Source organism: Lutra lutra, chromosome 11, assembly GCF_902655055.1.
Source record: "Lutra lutra chromosome 11, mLutLut1.2, whole genome shotgun sequence".
Taxonomy (NCBI): Eukaryota; Metazoa; Chordata; class Mammalia; order Carnivora; family Mustelidae; genus Lutra; species Lutra lutra.
In genome coordinates, this window is record NC_062288.1 from 80,211,895 (window position 1) to 80,233,156 (window position 21,262).

The 21,262-nt window shown below is 39.7% G+C and overlaps 1 protein-coding gene across 19 annotated transcripts in view; it reads right to left on the minus strand.

Annotated features, from left to right (window-relative positions):
* The window catches only part of CADPS2 (calcium dependent secretion activator 2), a 536,067-nt gene that overhangs the window by 85,601 nt on the left and 429,204 nt on the right, over nt 1-21,262 (minus strand). For 12 of the 19 annotated variants that reach the window (XM_047694444.1, XM_047694449.1, XM_047694446.1 and 9 more), the window contains 2 exons: nt 3,644-3,747; nt 1,999-2,007 (listed from right to left, as the gene is read on the minus strand). In XM_047694444.1, the coding sequence (XP_047550400.1) occupies nt 1,999-2,007; nt 3,644-3,747 (113 nt within the window). The remainder of the gene's footprint in view (nt 1-1,998; nt 2,008-3,643; nt 3,748-21,262) is intronic. The other 7 variants (XM_047694448.1, XM_047694454.1, XM_047694459.1 and 4 more) reach the window with 1 other exon arrangement.

Below are 21,262 nucleotides of genomic sequence, written 5' to 3' on the forward strand. Positions count from 1 at the left end.
TCTTCCGTGATGAGGGACATTTGTTGGACCAGAGGCTAACCTAACCCTAAACCTAAAACTACCCTAAAAAAATGCTGGTTTATCTCACTGGCGATCTACCTGGCTATCCACATATAAATACTATGTAATTAAGAGTAATTCAATTGTTGAGATTACTGAGGTTTAGTTAGTAGTAGGTAGTAAACAGACCTTATTCATGAAACAAATAACCAGACTTTAAGATGTTCCTTAGACGTGCATGCTCGTGAGAAAAGCAAGGTCACAGAGAAGCAAAACACATGGGAAAAAATATCAAATACCCCTTCTCTTCGTGTTAGAATCCAACCAGAAACATAACCTGGTTCAGATGCTGATGTTTATGTGCGTGAGCAGATGTGCAATGGTGTGTGTCCACACTGAACTCCTTTCCTGTCCTGCCTCTGTCGCTGGAGGGTCTGGGGTACAGGCAGCTGAAGCGCGAGGTGAATCAGCTACGCGCACTGAACCTGTGACGCAAATACCAAACTGCTGACCAAAGTCATTTTTGCTTCAGTATCACCGACACGGTGGACAATAGTACATTTAGACTATTTTAGGGACCTAAGACTCTGCTGTCATAATAACCAACAAAGCGGTAACTTGGGCTGTGCTTGTATTGATCTTATAGACCTCCTGATCTTTTCAGGACTCCATCTCCTCTAGGCAGGGTCCTAGGACACACCAGCCAGCAAGGAAAGGAAGAGAATGAATGGAAAGGGACATCTCCAGGCTTGCACCATAATCATCCACTCTGCATTTACATGCCTGCTATGATGCCCGGTATGGAACTTGGCAACAGATCCAGGGTCAGACAACCCCTGCGCCCTTCTACTGAATGAGAAATAACAATGTGGTTGTCTGCAAAGCGTCCAGGTCTGGAGTCCCATCACTAACCACCTGTGCACATGGGGCAACTTGCTCAACCTTTCTGGATCAGTTTTCTTATCAGTCCAATGGTGTATGTGGAGTCGGGGTGCTGGTGAGAGCCCGAGGCTTTCTCATCAGCATCTGGGACCTCCCGCCATCATCAAATGGAGAGGTCTTTGGATGGACGGTATACAGATCTGTTTGCCTAAATTCCTGGTCAGGTACAGTCTAGTCACTGGAATGTGGAGACAGCCTTAAAGATCTTCTGGAAAGGATCTTAAGTGATCTTTTTAAAGAGAAAACAAGTCAGAAAAAAGCCTGAGAGAAGAGGTTAAGAGGCCATCCGAGAGAAGGGAGGACTGTCTTCTAAGCCAGTCACTGTCAAAAAATGTGAAGGACACAAAGACTGCTTGACTGGGAAATTGCTGAAAGATCCAAACAACCTCTTAGCCCGGAAAATAAACTGCCCTTGGGAGACTGGTAGAATGAAAGTAAAAGAAGCCCAAGCAGGAGCCAAAGGGAGGGCTCTGTGAGGCAGATGTGCTGACCTCCACCAAGGGAGCCGAGCCCGGTTCTCTCTCACGGAGTAAAGAGACCCCAGCTTGAACATCCAGCAGAATAAAGATCAGTGCAGAGTTCAGTCTCCTAATTCACTCTGGAAATGACTTTAGAATCAGACCAATTCACTCCTCAGTATTGTTTGGAAAAGTTGGATCTTCTGGTTAAAAAAAGAAAAAGGCAGGGAACTTGGCTGGCTTAGTCAGTAGAGCATGTGACCCTTGATCTTGGGGGTTGTAAATTTGAGCCCCATGTTGGGTATAGAGATTACTTAAAAAATAAAATAAAAATCTTAAAAAAAAAAAGAAAATGACAAAAAAAAAGAGAAAACTGCATTATCCAAATCCTTTCAGCTGGCCTTAATTATGCATGCAATTATTAATAATACACAATTACCAAAACACAACAATTGTAAGCCCATTCCAAGAAATAGTCTTTAATTGGAAGGAGAACTAGGTTGGCTTTAAAATTAACTACCGTCAAAGTGAGTTCTATCTTACCTTCAGTAAAAAAGTTATTCCATGCTAGAAAAATAGTGGGAACAGTTTTACTCACCTCTCTTCCCTGATGGATTCCAAGAATTTGGAAGCATTGGGGGATGGAAAATGCCATAGTGTTACTAAGCATTTTTAAAAGAGGTCATTATAACAATTCTATAGTTATAATAGAATATTTATGAGTTATGATTATCTCTGTTCAGTAAAGTCAACCATATTTTTGTGGATTAGAAAATATTATTTACATTTTAATTGTGTTTGGATATATTATCTTTAACAAGCATGTAGTCATTGCATGGAATAGACAACATTTAATAATTATATTTAAAAACAGGAAAGTAATTATTTTCCTTATGAGGGCAGGAAAATTAAGTAGTGTTTCTGTGAAGTGTATGGGAATATTAGATGTACCTGTTTAGGTGAATTATACTGCAATTGAATATCCAATCAGAAATAGTTTTTAATTCAAAAGGTCTAATACTCTGATGATAATGGCTTTTAATAGAAGACAAAGACAACACATACATATATTTTATCACACAATCATTCTCATTGTAACATAGCAGTAGTATCAGCCCAGAAACTATCCTCATGGGGATTCATTTCAAATTATTGAAGCAGCTGTTTCTTCAGTTTAAATATACAATATCCATAACAAGTTCACACATGACAGATGCAAGGTAAAAACTAGATTCCATAGTGTGAGCTAAAAGCAGATGTTTTGAATGATCATATTTATAACCAGATACAATAAATCTTAGTAACCTATAGTAAGGTTTCATGAATATTCTTTTTTAAGAATTTGCTTAAAATGTACTTCCTATAGTTTCTTAAATTTTTGAGAACTTGGCTTCATTACATATAAATATTGTATAAATTCTTAAGTATCTGGGCTTTAAAAATTTTTTTTGCCCATTTCATGTGCTTCTTCAGGAATAAGAGCACTGTTAGAACAGTGAAATTTGTTATATTTACTTAATTCCATATATTTTCCCCACCCAATCTGTTCCAATTTTAGTATACATGCTGCCAAAGTGAGCACTCCCCACCCAATTCAAATTGCTGAAAAAAAATTTTTTTTATTTTTGTTTAAATAAACTCATAACTATTAGAAAGAGCTTTGGAAAGACTATAAGAAAGACTTTTAAGTCTTAGAACAAGCAGTTGGCCTGGGGCAATACTACTCTACAGAGGGAATGTTAACATCTAATGAAAACTTCAGAAAACTATAAACAGTAAATGCTTAGTGAAAATTTAAAGAAAAGTCTGATGGTAAGAATAAAAGACTAGTTCTCAGTCATACAGTTACAGATGTCTTCTATTTGATTTTGTTATAGCGGATCACTGCTTTTCCTTTTGCACACTAATGAATTTACATCTCCAAACTAAAGCAATCATGGCATCAAGAGATGGGGTTTGTGCTCTAGCTTTGCTTCTTACTACTGGAACATCTTTGGCAGATCCCATAAGCTCTCCCATGTGCTGGACTGTTGTCAGGAACAGATGACAAATCATATACATAAACAGCCCCTTCGTAACATATAGGAACTGTGTATCAGGGAAATGCACACATGGTCTCAGTTTTCTCCAGGTAGATGGCCACACGTATATCAAATCTATGGGCAGGCCACTCCCTCAGTGCTGTTCCCACTATGGCAAAGCATTATATGAAGCTTTATATGACAGTTAGAGCAAGTCATCACCTCTGCATGATGCTCTTCATTCTGCTGTAAGACTTCTATGCAGAGCTCTGCTAGATGAAGAACCTCTTCCAGCTTTCTAGCAGGAGGTGCCTGGTTCATGGTCTCTATGTTAAAAAGAAATCATAATAATGTGACCTTGACAATAAAGAGCCAAACATATTCCATTTTACAATGAGGAGACCAAGGGGTTGAAATAGAATAGAAAGCATATTTTTGAGAAATAAGAGATGCAAAATACACAAATAGATACATTATTTAAAACAAACAAACAGTTCACCAGATTGCAGAAAATATTTCACCCACAAAGCAATCCCAGGAACTGCAAGTGCTGCGACATTTAATATATAAGAACGAACAGGTGCATCTGCACATCAGATGCTCAACTTCTGCAACAAACAAGTTATAATTCTCCTCAAGGTCAAAAACACAAAGAGAGCAGATACCACAGTCTTTTCCTTCTCTCTGTATTGTATTACCAATACAATACCATTCTTACCAGATGAGTCATTCCTGACAGCAAAAACCATGGTTTTCTTTTTGTTGTTGTTGTTGTCGTTGCTACTTAAATTCTCAGCCTGAAATGTCTATATAGTTTATGCTGATTAAATTCAAGAAGTATAAAGTCACCTAAAGTAGTCTGACAACCTTCGATGAACTGATTTCCTCCCCTCCTCCCCTATCCACCTTTATGTCACCCTGTCCCCTCCTCTATCTGCAGAGGGCTGGGGAGGCATTCTTTAAAGCTGAAGGTTCTTTCGGCATCGAGGCAAACTGGTATGAAAAGGCCAGGCCACAGATTAAGTACAGCTACCCTAAATTCAGCAACAGAGAAGGAAAAGCAGTTGATTTTAGAGATACAAGAAACTGGCAGAAATTAGAGGTGCCCTATGTAATGAAACCATTTCAAAATTGAATGTGAAGAACACTGTTTCCAATAAAGACACGGAAGATAAACACTGTCTTACATTCATGGACACTTTCTTTGTCCCAGGAAGGAGGTTGTAAGGAAGAGAAGTAAAATTTTCAGAAAAAGAGCTTTTGCTGTGGAATCTAAGGAGTTTTGTTTTTTGGCAATGCATCTTTTCCTTTAACTTCTTTCTAAAACTTCAGCTTTAAATTTGGAGGATGCTCTTCCATTTGATCGTTTCCAAGGGATATACAATGATGCAGTGAAACATTGCTTATGGCTGGTGCTTGTTCATTAAACATTCACTGTAAGTTTACTATAGGTCACAGTGTGATAAACATGGGGGTTTCCACCCCCCAACCCTGCATTCATCCTCCTAAACCTCCCTGCAGGATGGAAAACCACTGTTTGTCTACGACAGGGATCAAGAGCAGAAAACCAGTCTGCCAAACACCACGTAATGGAGTGTGCCTACAATGTTCTTAACTGTGAGAAGTAGGAGGATATAAGCCATGTCCCTGATCTTAAGCAACTCAGACTCCAACAATCACTACTGAAAGGATCCTTAGACATCAACTATCCAATCTTCCATCTGTTTCATGATCACTTCAACATCCTGAAAAGAGGGTGAAGTCAAGGAGGCTCATGACTTTGCAAGACAGTCTATTCCACTTGGGGGCAGCTCTACTTACTAAAGTCTGGTGAGGAAGACAAGATCCTTAAGAAGAGTTTGGAAACATTGTAGAGCAAATATGGCAGTAATGTAGGAGAGGTGAGAATGGCTGAGAGCAGGTGGGTTTGGGGAGAGGAATCAGCAGGAAGGTAAGTAGGATCTGAAGCAGGTCCTAAAGGAATAACAAATGACCTGGGTAAGTAGAGGATGGGTTTTCAGAAATGATTGTGTGACAGAGATGCGATGTATTTCAGAGGAAGGTGATGATGATGATAATTACAAGTGTTACCACTTACTGAGAGCCAATGAATGTGTCAGGCATAGCACCAGGCACTTTCCATGCATCATCACACTAAATTCCCCAATAGCTCTAAGTTGTTTGGTTATTCGTCCATGTAACTTGTAGATAAGGAAACAAGCTTGGAGAGGTCAAGTGCAACAGCTAGCAAGTGGAGTAGGTGAGACCTGAGCTTAATGTGGGCTCTTACCATCTCTGCCTTGCCCTTGGCTGGCTGGAGTACAAACGTGCTGGAGAACAATGGGTGATGAGCCCCAGGTCAGACTATGGCAGGCTTTCAGTGAGATGATAAGTACACTGTATAACTATGTCCTGTGTATAACTTAAAGTAAGTGTTTCTTTGCAAGGCTTCAAACTAAATTAATTTTAGGAAAATGCATCTGTGGTTGTGTAGAAAAAAGGGATTGGTGAGGTTGTACAACCCAGGTCAGGTCTAGTAAAACAGAGAACTATGGGAAGATGATAGCGGAAACAGAATAGGAAGGTGCAGGGATGCACTGAAGAAAGAATTTGCAAGCCCTTGTGAATAACTAGAAATTGCAGGCCACAGAGGAGAATGACCCCGAGGTTCAGAGACTGTGGCTCAGGGAGTGAGGGCGCATGTTTGATGAAGCTAGGGAATGAGTCTTCAGTGGGACATTCCATATATTTTAGGACTAATTTCCATATATGTATAAATTAGTTATTCTAAACTAAAAAGTACTCATTGCAAAATCTGCACACACACAGGGAGTTAAGATATTTGGATTCTCTGCCTATGAAACTCCTACTTATCACCGAAGATATAACTTGAACGTTACCCTAAATGTGGGACCTTTTCAAAGTTTGTGGCCTGAATGAGTTGCTCCTCTCTCTGAGCTTCCCTCTTACGCACTTATGAGCCTGTTTACTCCACAGTGTCCAAATCAAAGTCAGAGACTGGGTCTTGTTATCTTGTGCTCTCAATATCACAGGTACCTAACGAATGTTTACTGACAATACAAGAACACTTTTTTTTTTTAAAGAAAAACCCTGTTAAAAGTAAAATCAGTACCCAAATTATTTCAAGTAACTGTGTGTGAGGCGGCAAATAGCTCTTCTGTCACTAACACACCAACGGCGGCCTAGTCAGCAAGTCCACCAATAACATGCAGCGGCAGTCCGAGAACGATGCTCAAAAAATTGATGGGCACTGTGTCCTTAAAGGATTTGAGAAAGACTTCTTTGTAAAAGAGTTCTTAAAATCATTTTTAATTCTCGAGAGCATGCCACTTCTATGCCTTAATTTTTCCATCTTGAGATGGAAAGTGGTGAATTACATTGAGAACTTGGAGCCCAAGGGATTTAGGGATTAGGAATAGGTTTTAGGGTATGTCCTTCAAATTATATGCTAATTTCTGTGTAGAGAGGCATTTGGAAGTGAGAAGGATTGGAACTTTCAGGTTTTCAAAGTGGTCCATAAGCCAAACAAATGCTAAGAGTCCACTGAACCGTATAATTTCTACACTTCTTCTAGCTAGTGAATTCTATGCCTCCTATAAATACAAGTGTTGGGCTTTCTTGACATTGTATTATATTGTTTAAACATATTCCTATGTTTATTTTACATGTTTCATAAGCAATAGAAAGGCAACAATCTTCATTTTTTATCACAAAAGAACTTATTTTTCCTACCTACTTCAGTACATTATTTACTGAATCCTTACAACCATTCTGCCAGTTAGATAATCATGGCCCCCATTTCCAGATTAGGAAAAAGAGTTCTTGGGAGAGGTTAAAGAACGTGTCCAAGGTCATACAGGGCACTAGCTGAGAGAGAATTAAAATCTTTCCTCTGATGCCAGGTAAGCAGCAATAAGACAAAGACTTGAAATCTTTTGCACTTTCAGCTCTCTGAATAACACACACACATACACACACACTAAACTGCCTGTATATATTCAACAGAAAATTCTGAAATGGCTGAATGTTTGAAGAGTTTATAAAGTCACCATATCCTTAGCCACAAGTATGCAATAAAGGAGACTAATCACAGAAACAACCTGAAAACTTATTTCTGTGTAAGTGTGAATATGTCAAAACCAGCTTTTACATTTGACACTAGCTTAAGTAAAGCTCTCAGAGGACCCTGTGTTCTACTAAAACTTAAAAACAGTCTAAAACATTTTATTTTTCCTAGACTAAATTTATTGAGAGGAGCAGAACTTTGTACTTAAACATAATGGCCACTCTAATCCTTTAAATAAATAGCATTTTTATCAAGTACACTGTGTACGCCATCTCTGGCTATCACTCATTTGACTATTGCCAAGAAGTTTAATGCGTTCTGTAGTCAGAACTCTATTAGCAAGGTTATCAACAGCCCTTTTAAAAATCTGAACACTGAATATTTGAGAATTCCTCTTTAAAATATTCACTTTCACTTTTTGTAACATTTTTACAGTGTTACAGATATCTCTATATTCTACAAACTTCACACCAAGTTGCTGATTGTTGTAATACATTTCAAATAATAAAGTTACAGTGAATATGCCCAGAGTAGTGAGGCTTCTTCATGACTTTCAACACATTGCTCTTAGGTATGTTTCTTCATTTTGGATCACTTTTACTTTTTTACAATAACACTCCCCGGCTACTCAGAGCAATTCCTTTTAATTATACCTCTGTACATTTAAGAAGAGGTCTCACTGGAGAAAAGGTAGGGATGTGGGGAATATAAGAAGAAAGCTTGGCTGTTTTGCTCTGGTAGGTTTTAATTCTGTTCTCCCATTGCATACTTCCAGCAAATTCTCCCCAGATGCCTCCCTTCCAGCCACTTCCTGTCAAAATCTCCAGTGGTGGATACACAGTAATGCTCAGAGTGAAGGTTGTGAATGGACCTGGAAAAAAGACCAATAAGATCATTTCAGTCCTTTTTTCCCCCCCCATATAGGATATGGAAAAATTTATAGGGTACTTGACCTTAACTCTTACAATCTCATATCTATACTTGCAACTAAACAAAACACTGAATTTAATAATAATAATAAAAAAGTTTGAAAATTCCAATGGTGGGGGGAAGAATTCAAGATGGTGGGTTGAAGGACCATGGCAATAACACCGTCATAATACTTCTCTCCCTTGCATCTAGGTCATAACCAGCTAGAGTGCATCAAAAAGTAATTCCTATATATGCACTAAGATTTCTTGCTTGGTTCTTCAATATCCTGATTTTGTGACCCTGAATTTGATTCAATAAACATTTATTGCCTGGAAGGTATTGTACTAACAACTGAGGGGATACAATGATGAACAAGGTAATATTTCTGCCTCCAAGAATTTCTGTATCTTTCTCCCTAACCAGATTATAAGGTAGAAGATAGATGCATACTATCTGTTTTTGTTAAGTATGAGGAAGTCCTGCTATAAAGCTCTGATAGAGACTGAATTAAATGCACTCAATATGCAAGAACAGCATTATTATTAAGCATGAAATAAGATCAAAGATAAGTCAATAGGAAGGCTTTAAAACGCTCATGGGTAACATGGAGATCTTTAGAAAGAAATGCTGCTTCTTTTAATGGGTATGTGTTTGAGGTCGAAATCTTAGATCAGAGAAAGCTAGCAGCAGTCTAACACTGAAGGTTCCCACCTTTCTATTCCTTCTGTCTGAAGAAAAAAAAAAGAAAGAAAGAAAAGAAACACACTCACTCTTTTGCTTCTCCCATCCTCTAACGAACGTCAATCAGATGGATGAGGAGAAAGCCCTGACACTCAGGACACTGAGGTGAGAAACTTGTAAGACTTAGGGAGGAACTGTAGGGGTAACTGTGGGTCCTGAGGGGAAAAAAAAAAGAAAAAGAGGAAAGGCAAACATGAACACTTTGTAGGGAAAGGAGATGAAGGACCACAGCTTGGAAGGAGTAGGGAGATCAGCAACATGGAAGCATTCACCTGGGATACACTGTGGGACCCAAGCCTTACTGGGTATAAAAGATCAAGAAAGTTGGGCCAAGGGTATGACATCTGATTTCTTCTACCTGGAACCCCAAAGGTCATCCAGAGGAAAGGATGATCATCATCCACTCCATGGACTGCTGGTTTGAAAGCTTATCTACCTTCAGACCTGGCTGAGCAATGGTAGAATGGATCCCTCCATTTCCTTGTGCTGTCTCCCTCCACCAAAGCAGGTACTGACTGCTTCCTCCTTTCTCGCCTTACAGAAATATAAGGCACCACCACATTTCTGTCTCTCCCCCCCGCCCACACACTGCACACTGCTATGGGCTTGTAAAGGATGTGTTCCTATTAGATCAGAAAAGGTTCCATCTGAGCTACTGCTCCATGTTACATGTCTTCTTCCACTTATAAAGCCCTTTAGACCAGTCTAGCTGGTTCAGGGAATTTCTACTGGCCCCTGATTCTGTCCTAATTTTAACCTTAATTTCTGTTGGTGTCAACGTTCTCCCCCTTTGCAGGATCCAGACTGATGACTCAACTGGAAAGTCGAAACTTTCATTGAGGTGTTTCTCTCACCCATCGTCTGGCTCTAGCCACAGCAACCTGTGGTGACACAGCACCAGAGGCCAGCCCCACCAGGCCCTTGAAGGTCCCAGTCCTGGCAGATCTCAGTGCTAGTGGGACTTCTTAACCTGAAAGGGAGAGGAAGGTAGGAGATCAAATATTTTCTTTCCCATTAAGCAAAACCACCTCTCCAAGCCTGCCTGCCACTTTCCAGACTTATGACAACCTGATTCTGGGGGCTCTCCTTTGACTTAGTCACCTAGAAGGAACAGGATGTAATTTGCTAAGAAGGTTGCCTCAGGATCTAGGGGAGAAATGGTTTCTAAAACTAAACTCCATTTCCCCAACTCTTCAGGGCCAACTGACTCCAACTTGCCCAATATCCGACTCCGCAAGACTTGATACTGTCAATTAATGCAAGAGAATAACCTCACATCGACCCGTTCCTGGTCTGAAAGCAACCTAAATGCGAGCGTAGTTCTCTGAGTGCTGGAATATATATTCCTTTAATCAATGGACGGAATATATATAATTCCCAATAGACTTATCGTTCTCAACTCCAGCAGGCACCAGCACCTCCTGGAAAGTTTGTTAAAGCACAGATTTCCTGGCATCACTCTCAGAGTTTCAGATCAGGAGCTCTTGTTTGGGACCCAAGAATTCACCTTTCTAACAAGTTCCAGGGAAATGCCAATGATGCTTGTCTCGGGTATGCACTTTGAGAACTACTAGTGTTTATGGAAAAAGAACTTACATACAAAGGCGACCTGTTGAAACTTTAGGTTACTTCCTCCTTTCCTTGAAATCAAGCTACATCATTGTACAAACTTCGTTTTAGGAGAAAAAGGTGACTTTTTCCTGTAGAATCTGAACACGTTTTACTTTTCTATAATGTTATTCCAGACAGGATAGTATCCATATTTGAATAATTCTGTGTGAATGAAAATATATAGATGTCACGGCCCCCCTACAATGGTTTAAGATCTGTGAGAATACTAATACCACACATGTTTGGAAACAAATAGGTCTGTGGTCTGCTAATTCCTAGCACCCCTTTGGGACCAGCTCATTGAATGATCCTGTCATTGAAAACAAAGTTCCAGTTAATACCCCTTTGGAATTAACCAGGCTTATGATGTAGTACTTTGGAATAACTGTCCTGTGGTGATGGTCACATTATCTACTTTACCTGGATTATCTTGCCCACCAATAAATTTATATTTAAGCAAATGGTCAACTGTGGAACAAAGGAGAATTGGCCACTGGGGTATACAGGCCAATAGCAGCCAGATTGGACCCAAATGGAATAATCTGCAGAAGCCAAGAACAAGGGAGATCCAGGAGTGATGATGGGCCATAAAAAGCCAGATACATACGTGAGGTAGATGTCAGTGATGTTTTGTGAGACTTTCTTCAGGAGGAATATGGAGACACAGTCTTCTCTTAAGATCTTAAAATAAGGAATGTTGGTGATGGAATTAGAGAAACATCAGTAGGCTTTAATACGTAGTTTAATAATTGTCACAGGCTTTTATGTGCTTTTATGAGTGGAGAAACACAGATAGCTTGGTTTGAGTTTCATTAAAGTTGTCCTTTTAACTCCTGAGACCCTGGCTCTCCAGTTTGTGAAGCAGGAAGATCCAAGATCTCACAGGAAAAAAAAATCATTATAGTGTTGCTGGCTGCAAGGACTATGAAGGCTTGGAAGAGAAGAAAACGCTCTCCAGTGGATATTTAGCTAGCTCTGGTTGGCTCCAGCTGGAATATATGCCGCAGGATTCTAATGAGAGCATAAAAATTTTCCACTGGCAATTCTACCTGCTAATTTTATAACAGGGGTTTTCCCAAAGACTGGTCTTTAGCCCTGATATATATCAATATAACCTATATATCATTCGTTTATAAATACACACACACACACACACACCTCACACTGATACATATTTGGCAGCTGAAACTGACAAATGGTCTCCTTGATATTACTGTTATATATTACTTGATATTACTTGTTATTACTTGATATTACTGTTCTTTATACATACATTGTATATTTCCTCTCAATATAATTCTGATTCAGGAATTGAAAACCCTCAGAATCATCTCAGTTATAGTGACTGCCAGGCCAACTAAATTATAATATAATTAAGGTCTATAGCATCTTAAATTTCATGCCTAGTTCTTCTGGTCTTCGAACTACATTTAATTAAAACAGCCTTTCCATGGCCATTTGTTATATTCATGCATCAAAGAAGTACCATCACACCTCCACAGGCCCATTCTCCACCTGCCCCTTAAACTCTCTTTCATTCTCAAGGAGAAGTTCTGCCATAAACAATGGGAGTCAGGCAAGGCAGGATCTCATGAAGTGGTGGGAATGAAGGTGTGAGGACATGGGCAATAGGAGGGTGAAAGGGACTACAGAGGCTGCCCAGCCGGGGGACAAGCTGAAGGAGAAAGAAAGAAAAATAATAGAAAGATACACTTTGAAAGGATTTGTAACCTTGGTGCTAAGAAATGAGTTCAAGATCTTGCTGTCTATATGTACCTCTGTTTCCTTTGACATGGAAGAAAGAGGTGTTAGGGCAGCCAAGTGATGTGTTAGTAGTGATTTAAAAAAAAATTTAAATTAAAAAAAAAGATTTTATTTATTTGATAGAGAGAGAGAGATCACAAAGTAGGCAGAGAGGCAGGCAGAGAGAGAGGGGGAAGCAGGCTCCCTGCTGAGCAGAGAGCCCAATGTGGGGCTTGATCCCAGGACCCTGGTACCATGACCTGAGCTGAAGGCAGAGGCTTAACCCACTGAGCCACCCAGGCATCCCAGTAGTGATATTTGATGCTTAGATTTGGACAATGTCTCCCAGTTGGACAGGTGTAAAGACCAGGTGTAGAGAGAAGGGTTGGGCTTAGTGATATCTTGAATATTTCTACAGTTTTAACATCCTGGGTTTGCTGGCCACTATGAAAATATGTGTAACCAACATACTGCAGGGGTATTTTACAGGTTCATTTTTCTGAAATTAAAAAAAAAAAAAATCTGACATTACAAACACTGATCAGGCCTTTTCATTTAGTGCTTGAAGCTATATGGCCACTTAGTTATGGGCCCATAAGTAATGAACTCTCATCTGTCCAGGCTGTGAGTCCTTACAAACTCTGTGGAGAATAAAGAGGCAAAATCTGTCAGTTTGCATTACTCTGGTTTTGTCCAATTGGAAAAGACTTTTGAATACATCTGAAGTACTCAGATTAACAAGGTGCTGCACAAGCCACACTGGTCTAGGTCACTTGATTTACCTGCCGACACACGTTAGTAAATAAATGAAAAGGTCACCAACCAGTCGGTTTCAAACTCTGGATATGGAGGATGATAAATTCTATCAAATTGCTCATGAAAGAAAGAAAACTTGCCATGTCAAGACTGCATTTATCTGTGCATCGCATTCCATATATAAGTTAAAAAAAAAAACAAACACACACACACACACACACCACAAATATATGACACATTGTCAAGTGAGCGGAGTAAACTGACATCCTTTCTGAGACCTTTCAGAGAACAGGTGTTGAACGCCTGTAATGAGATTTCTATGCATCTTCAGAGGAAAGAGACAAGACTGTAGCAAGAGCCATTCAGAGTGTGACAGATCACGGCTGAGGGAATAATTCCCAGTCAGGGGCACGACAAAGGAGACATTACATAAATGCTTTGTTTTCTCAGGAGGTGCTTATGTTCTCGCTAAGAATTCCTACAGAAGACAAATATTCACTGAAGAAAAGATTTGGAAGAATAGATTTTTTCCAGATCCTGGGGAATCTGGGATATATTCAATTAACTAACTCCTGATGCACTCTTTTGTGTGGTTACCTTATATTATTTTATGAATCTTTTCCTCTTGCAACTGTGAATCGATAGGATTCATAGAGCTTTCAAGGCATCACTTCGGAGGGGGCTAAGAATTTTTTTTCAAGCAGAGATGGTTAGCTGACAATTCTATGTAGAAAATGAAGTAACTAAAATGGAACATGTTGTGTTTTATAAGAAAGTTAAAGCAATTTTGCTTCAACTCAAATAGGTATCAGATAAGCTTTGAAAATCAGCACGGAAAATGAAAAGGTAAAAACATTAGTTGGGGACAGTCACCATAGTGACTTGACATTTACTTCATTACACTGAAGTTTCTGATCACTCTGGAGACCATGTTTCTGTCAGAGAATGATTTAGTTTTTTTCCATGTAGAAGTCCTTTTTAAAAAAAAGATCTTTAGGGGCACCTGGGTGGCTCAGTGGGTTAAAGCCTCTGCCTTCACCTGGGGTCATGATCCCAGGTTCCTGGGATAGAGCCCCGCATGGGGCTCTCTGCTCAGCGGGGAGACTGCCTCTCCCTTTCTCTGCCTGCCTCTCTGCCTACTTGTGATCTCTGTCTGTTAAATAAATAAAATCTTAAAAAATAAATAAAAACAAATAAAAAAAGATATTTAGGGAGAGAGCATGTACACACGCACGTGCAGTGGGGAAGGGCAGAGGGAGACAGTGTCTCAAGCCTACTCCCATCTCAGTGCTGAGCCCCCTGCAGGGCTCCCTCCCAGGCCCGATATCATAGCCTGGGCCAAAACCAAAGTCAGGCTCTTAACCCACTGCACCACCAAGGCGCCCCAGTAAGCCCTTCTTTCTAACTTCATCTCTGAAACAGCCCATCCTTTCCCCAATGACTTATGTTCCCACTTTATCATGGATGAAGCATAGCAGGCTTTTCCCATTTGTATATGAGTCTACATTTTTCTTCACAGGCTTTGGTGAAGGTTTTGTAATTTTAGTGTCAGGACAAGGCAAGCCTTCAACCTTTTTCCCTTAAAGTTGACTTATTCAATATCCTCTATTCTTCCATTTAAATTTGTCATGTTCTTAAAAAACAAACAAACAAACAAAAACCTCTGGAATTCTGATGCGACACTGCAGTGAATTAATTTGGGAGTGAGCTTATATATTAGGCTATCAAGTCATCCCTCTTAGGGCATGAACCATCTTATATTGATTTTTTTTTTTTAAGATTTGAGAGAGAGAGAGAGAGAAAGAGATATAGCATGTGTGAGTAGGGATGGAGGGAAGAGAGCAGGGACAAGGGAGAGAGAATCTTAAGCAGGGTCCACACTGAGCACAGAGCCCTGACCAAGGGCTCCATCTCATGATCCTGAGGTCAGGACCTGAGCTGAAACCAAGAGTTGGTTGCTTAACCTACTAGACCACCTAGGCACCCCGTCTTGTATCTACCTAGATTGCTCTCTATAACCTTTGATTTTCAAATGTTTCTTTAGAGATCTAGGAAATTTTACATGCTTTTGGCAAACTCAATTCCTGGATGCTTTGTAGTTTGGTTACTGTAAAAGACACTTTTTGTTTATATTTTTTAGCTAGTTGATCTATGGTGTGGAGCAGTGGTTCTCTGACTGTGGTCCATGGACTAGTGGGGATCCTCAGGACTTTTCAGAGATCCGTGAGGTCAAAATTATTTTCATAATACTGAGATTGTTTTTGTCTTTTTGGCTCTGTTGATATTTACAGTGATGGTACAAAAGCAACAGCAGGTAAAATGACTGTTATGTCAGCATGAACCAAGGCTATGGTGCTAAATTCTACTCATTGCTGGGTTCTTTACCCCCACGCACACCAGAAAAAAGCCAGTTTTCTATACGAAAGTCCTTGATAAAACAGTAAAACAAGGTTTGTTGAATCTCCGTCTTTGAGTATACATTTTTAAATAACTGACAAAATGAAAACTTTGCACAAAGCACGACTACATACTGAAGTGTAATGATTGTCTAAAGGAAAAGTGTGTCATTGAGTCGGGGGGGTACTGTTCTTTTCAGAGAACCATTTCTAGTTGAAAAGACTACTGATGGACAAAGTATGCTTATTTAGACTTGGGGATATTTGGCAGACATTTTCTGAAAAAATGAAATCAACCCGTTGCTTAAAAAACCAGTATTTGTTGTAATTATAAAATTAAAGGTTTCAAAGAAAACTAGAATTTTAGAAAACTTCTGTCATGAACTTGACAGCCTCCAAGACTTTGAGTCTTTCTGATGAGGTAGGTGATATTAATAAGGATGATTTTTTGATATATTAACACTAAGAAGAAGATCTTGGGCACCTGGGTCACTCAGTTGGTTAAGTGACTGCCTTCAGCTCAGGTCATGATCCCAGAGTCCTGGGATCATGTCCCACATTGGGCTCCCATCTCCCTCTGACCATGCTCTCTCACTCTGTCTCTCTCTCAAATAAATAAATAAAATCTTAAAAAAAAAAAAAGAAGATCTTCACTCAGTGGACCAATAGTTTCCAAATGATTACTTCATTGTGTTAAAAAATCATGCATGGCAAAAGATCTATTCAAAGTAGATGATGAACCAACTGGATTGAATAGTATGAAAAATTCACTGATAAGCTTTCAGATTCTACATTGCAACTAACCTGTAAGAAATTACCACCTGCCAAGCTTTGGTATAATATCACAGTGGAAAACCCACAATTACCTAAAAAAGTCTACTAAAATACTCCTCCCTTTCCAACTACATATCAGCATGAGGCCAGATTTCTTAGAACTATATATCAACCAAGATAATATATTGCAGGAGACTCAATGCAAGAAGCACCTATGAGGATCCGGCTGTCTTTTACTAGGACAACCATTAAAGAGGGTGCAAAGAATATTTTTTTTTCAAAAGCGATTTATGTTGACAGGTGATGAGTTTCCTATTGTTATTTATAAACATCAATATTTCATAAATTTCTCATTTTTACTTCTATTATAATAAATACTGGTAGGAACAATCCATCTAAAGAAAAGTTCTTTGGGATCTGAATCTTTAGAGTGTACTAGTTTGTGAGACCAAACATTTGAGAACCACTATTGTAGAGAAAGGGTATTAATTTTAGCAGGTTGACTTTACATCCGGCAACCTTACTGAACTCTTGCCTAAAAGGTTCTATGTAGGGGCGCCTGGATGGCTCAGTGGGTTAAGCCTCTGCCTTCGGCTCAGGTCATGCTCTCGGGGTCCTGGAATCGAGCCCCATATCAGGCTCTCTGCTCAGCAGGGAGCCTGCTTCCCCCTCCCTCTCTGCCTGCCTCTCTGCCTACTTGTGATCTCTGTCTGTCAAATCAATCAATCAATCAATCAATCAATCAATCTTAAAAAAAATATATAAAAGGTTCTATGTAGATCCTGTTGGATTTTCTAGAGAGATGATCATTTCATCTGCAATGATGGGCTTTTTTTTTTTTTCTTCCATCTGCAATGATAGCTTTATCTCCTCTTCCCATTCTTTGGAATTACTTTTTTCATTTCTTTAATGTTGTCCAAGACTCTCAGTGTTGTGGCAATGATTCTGTAAGTACTCATCCCTAATCCTAGTGGGAATGCCTCTAAACTTTCTTCACTATGTAAAATATTTGCTTTAGGTTTTTTTTTATATGGTCTTAATAAAGTTAAGGAATTCTAGGATGCTAATAATGTAATTTTAATCATGTTAGCACTGAACTGTTTCACATACTTTTTTTTTTTAACATCTCTTGAGATAGGAGTTTTGCTTTTAGTTTGTTAGTTTCCTGATGTTGAACCCCTTTTATATTCCTGGGATAAACCCCATTGATTATTTTCCCAATACACTGTTGGATTTTTGTGAGCTTTTACTTAGTGATTTTGCACATATGCTCACAATGAAATGGGCTTATATTAATCTTCCTTTGTTCAACTCCCTTTATCAGGTTTGGGAATTAAGACTGTATTTGCTTGATGAAATGAACTGGACAGCTTTCACTCATTTTCCATATCATTGAACTTATTTTGGATAGGATCTGTTCCTTAAAAATTTGGTAGAACTCACCTCCAAAACCAACCAGGCTTACAGATTTCAGAATGGCAGGGTTCTGACAACTATTTAAATTTCTTTAAAACTGATTGGCCTGAGTTTCATTTCTTGTGTTGATCACACCGACAGTTTTTCAAGAAATGTATCAATTTCATCTAAATTCTCGATTTTTGTTTTTGTTCATAATACTCTTCCATTATTTTCTACATCTCATATCTCTTGTTATTTTTCTTTCATACTCTATTTACCTGAATTTTTTCTTATGCTGATGAAAGCCGATCTTACTGTTTCTATTCTCCACATCACTTAGCTTCCCTTTTATACTGTCTATACCTTTTTGCCTTTCCTGCTACCTTCACTCTGATCTCCCAGATGACTAATAAGTTCTTCAGCTGTATTCATCCTGTATCCAATGTTTCTTACAACCACTTATTACTTTCATACCTAATATTTCCATTTGGTTTTTCATGACTTCTGGTCCATGCATCATATTGCTAGACTCTTCCTACATGTCCCTGAATATGTATTATGCTTAATTTAAATTTTCACTCCTAAGGATAATAAGTTCTAGATGATAGATATCATAGGTCTTTTATAGGGGCTGTACTCCTCAGGAGTCTAATTATTTTTTTTTAAAAAGATTTTATTTATTTATTTGACAGAGAGAGATCACAAGCAGGCAGAGAGGCAGGCAGAGAGAGAGGAGGAAGCAGGCTCCCTGCTGAGCAGAGAGCCTGATGCGGGGCTCGATCCCAGGACCCTGAGATCATGACCTGAGCCGAAGGCAGCGGCTTAACCCACTGAGCCACCCAGGCGCCCCAGGAGTCTAATTATTTTGACCTGAGAGCTCAGGGCCATTTGGAGAAACTCAGGATGAGATGGTGGGTGGGAGCTTGCCTGTGTCCTTTAAGGACAGAGAAAGATCAGCATTGGAGCACAGGATCCCAGAGTACAGAACCAATATGGATAATTCCCTTTTGCTACTAACCCATTTGGCAACTCCTAAGGATAGGGATTCATTGTTAATCTGTTAGATTCAAAGCTGCAGCACTTGACCAAGAGACCCCTTAGGTTGTAATTCATTAGGTTAGAGGTTGGGATGCAGAGGAAGGAAGGTGTGACTGCCTGAGAGTGGTGAGGCCCTTTCCAGTTTTCATCTCATGACAGCAAAGCTGGGCCCAGTCTTGATAATGCCACAGATACCAGCCCCTGCTACCAACTCCAAAGGCAAAAGGAAAGGAATTGATTGTCTCAAGGCAATGCCCCATTTACTCTGCTCAGGTATACTTCTAGCTAGTGTAACTCCCCATGAGACAGACTGGTGAGATTGGAAACCAAACTCCTTTAGGCAGACAAGCACAGTGAAGGTGAGGAAAATAAAATGGAGTATATGCTGCTCTTTGGATGGCAGATGGAAGGCAGTGGAGAGGTCAGGGTAAGGCAGCTTTATTTAGGGAGACACCAGGGTTATAGATGGAAAGGAAATATGTAGAAAGATGGAGGAACAGGAGAAAGAGATACACGATAAAGTAAATTCCATCCAGAAAGGAGTAGGTGCAGTTGAGATCAGTATCACAGATGGATGAGTCAGCCTTGAAGAAGATACCTCATCCCTTGATGCTGGAGAACAGGAGACACAGGTAAGTGGCGATGCTGAAAAGTTCATAGGTGCAGAGCTACAGAGCTGAGGCTTACTGTGTTTCCAAGGTGGAAAGGAAGGGACTGCTCTTGAATACCCTAAACTTATTTAAGACCAAGAGCTTAAGTACTTAAGATCAAGTTCCTGTAAGAGCTGGATTTGGAAAGAGAACATCAATCAAGATTGCATCCAGGTTCATTTTGAATATGGGACTAGCTATGACCATCCCTGATGGAGACGGTCCTCATCTATTACAACTCACACTACAAAAATAAAGAAGGAAAGGGCAGACGACTCATGACAGAGACTGTGAGTCAAGGAAAGGTGGCACTACTTGAGGTCACAGAACACCCTGGGACCTCCAGTGCTGGCAACATTAATGCCGACATGAGGTATGGAAAGCCCAAACCAGAGGCAGCAGCAGCTGTTTTTAATTGAGTGACAAATACTTATGCCTCCTCACAATTAAACTCAGGTAAATCAGGAAGGATGGTAATGAAATGCAGATTTAGAACCAATTACAGAGGTGAGGGTGCTCAGCGTCCTTAAACATCTCTATGGTTTGTCTGGAGCTGAGACTCCTCCTCATCCTTCGGTCACTGGAGCTGAGGGTAGAGAGTGCAGTGGCCCCGAGACTGTTCCCAGCATAAGTATCATGCTGCCACTGGTATCCCGGGTGCTCCTATGGCCTCACTTGACTTGTCCTGTCATTGGTTACCCGTGTGTGTAGAGAGCGAATGTACACCTGCACAACACACTTCCTGTGTCTGAAGTCTGCGTTGAGCTAAACGAAGGTACACACACAGCTCCAAAGCCCTGTCGGATGGAAGCCAATGTCTTCCTTGACTCTTCTAGTCAATAGTCCCTGCAACTCCTGTTTATTATGTCCCAACAACATCTCCTGATTCATAGGAATTAATCTGTCGACATTATCATGAGCTAACTAATTGGTGTGAACACAAATTATACAGTGGGGCTTGCCATCTTGTGTGAGGTGGTGAGGAAAAGAGCCGAAACAAACAAACATACTATAATTGCTCATTCATTCCAGATCAGCTGTGGAAATGGCCAGAGCAAATTCCCATCACTCACAGAGTACATAAAAGAGCATATGGTTGTAATACTCTCTGGTATATACATTATATAAACTAAGGCTACTGTTGTAGCAAGGGAGTGGTGTGAAAGACATTTAACTCAATATATTGATGAGAAAAAGATAGTTTAAAACAAACATTTCAATTGCATATTAGATGATGGAATAAAAGTAATTTATGGCTGTCAGAAAAAAAATTTATCTTCTCAGGTAATTTAAAGCATCCACTGATCATCTGAAAAATATCCAGTTTTTCTTTGCATATAGGACAAAAAAAAATTTTAATTTGATCCCTATCCAGATGATGCAGCTCAAGCAAGTTTTTATTCTATTTACACATAATGGTTTTTTTTTAAAGGTTTTATTTATTTATTTGACAGAGAAAGTGAGTTAGAGAGGGAACACAAGCATGGGGAGTGCTTGTGGGAGATGGGGAAAAAGCCTCCCCACTAAGGAGGGAGCCTGATGCAGGGCTCTGATCCCAGGACCCTGGGATCATGACCTGAGCTGAAGGTGGTGGCTTAACAACTGAGCCACCTGGGCACCCCAATATACACATATTGTTTTATAAACTAAAAGCCCTTTATAGAGTTATGATTTTCTAAAAAAAAATTAAAGATAACAATAAGTCATTCTCTCTCACAGCCAGAAATTACATTTA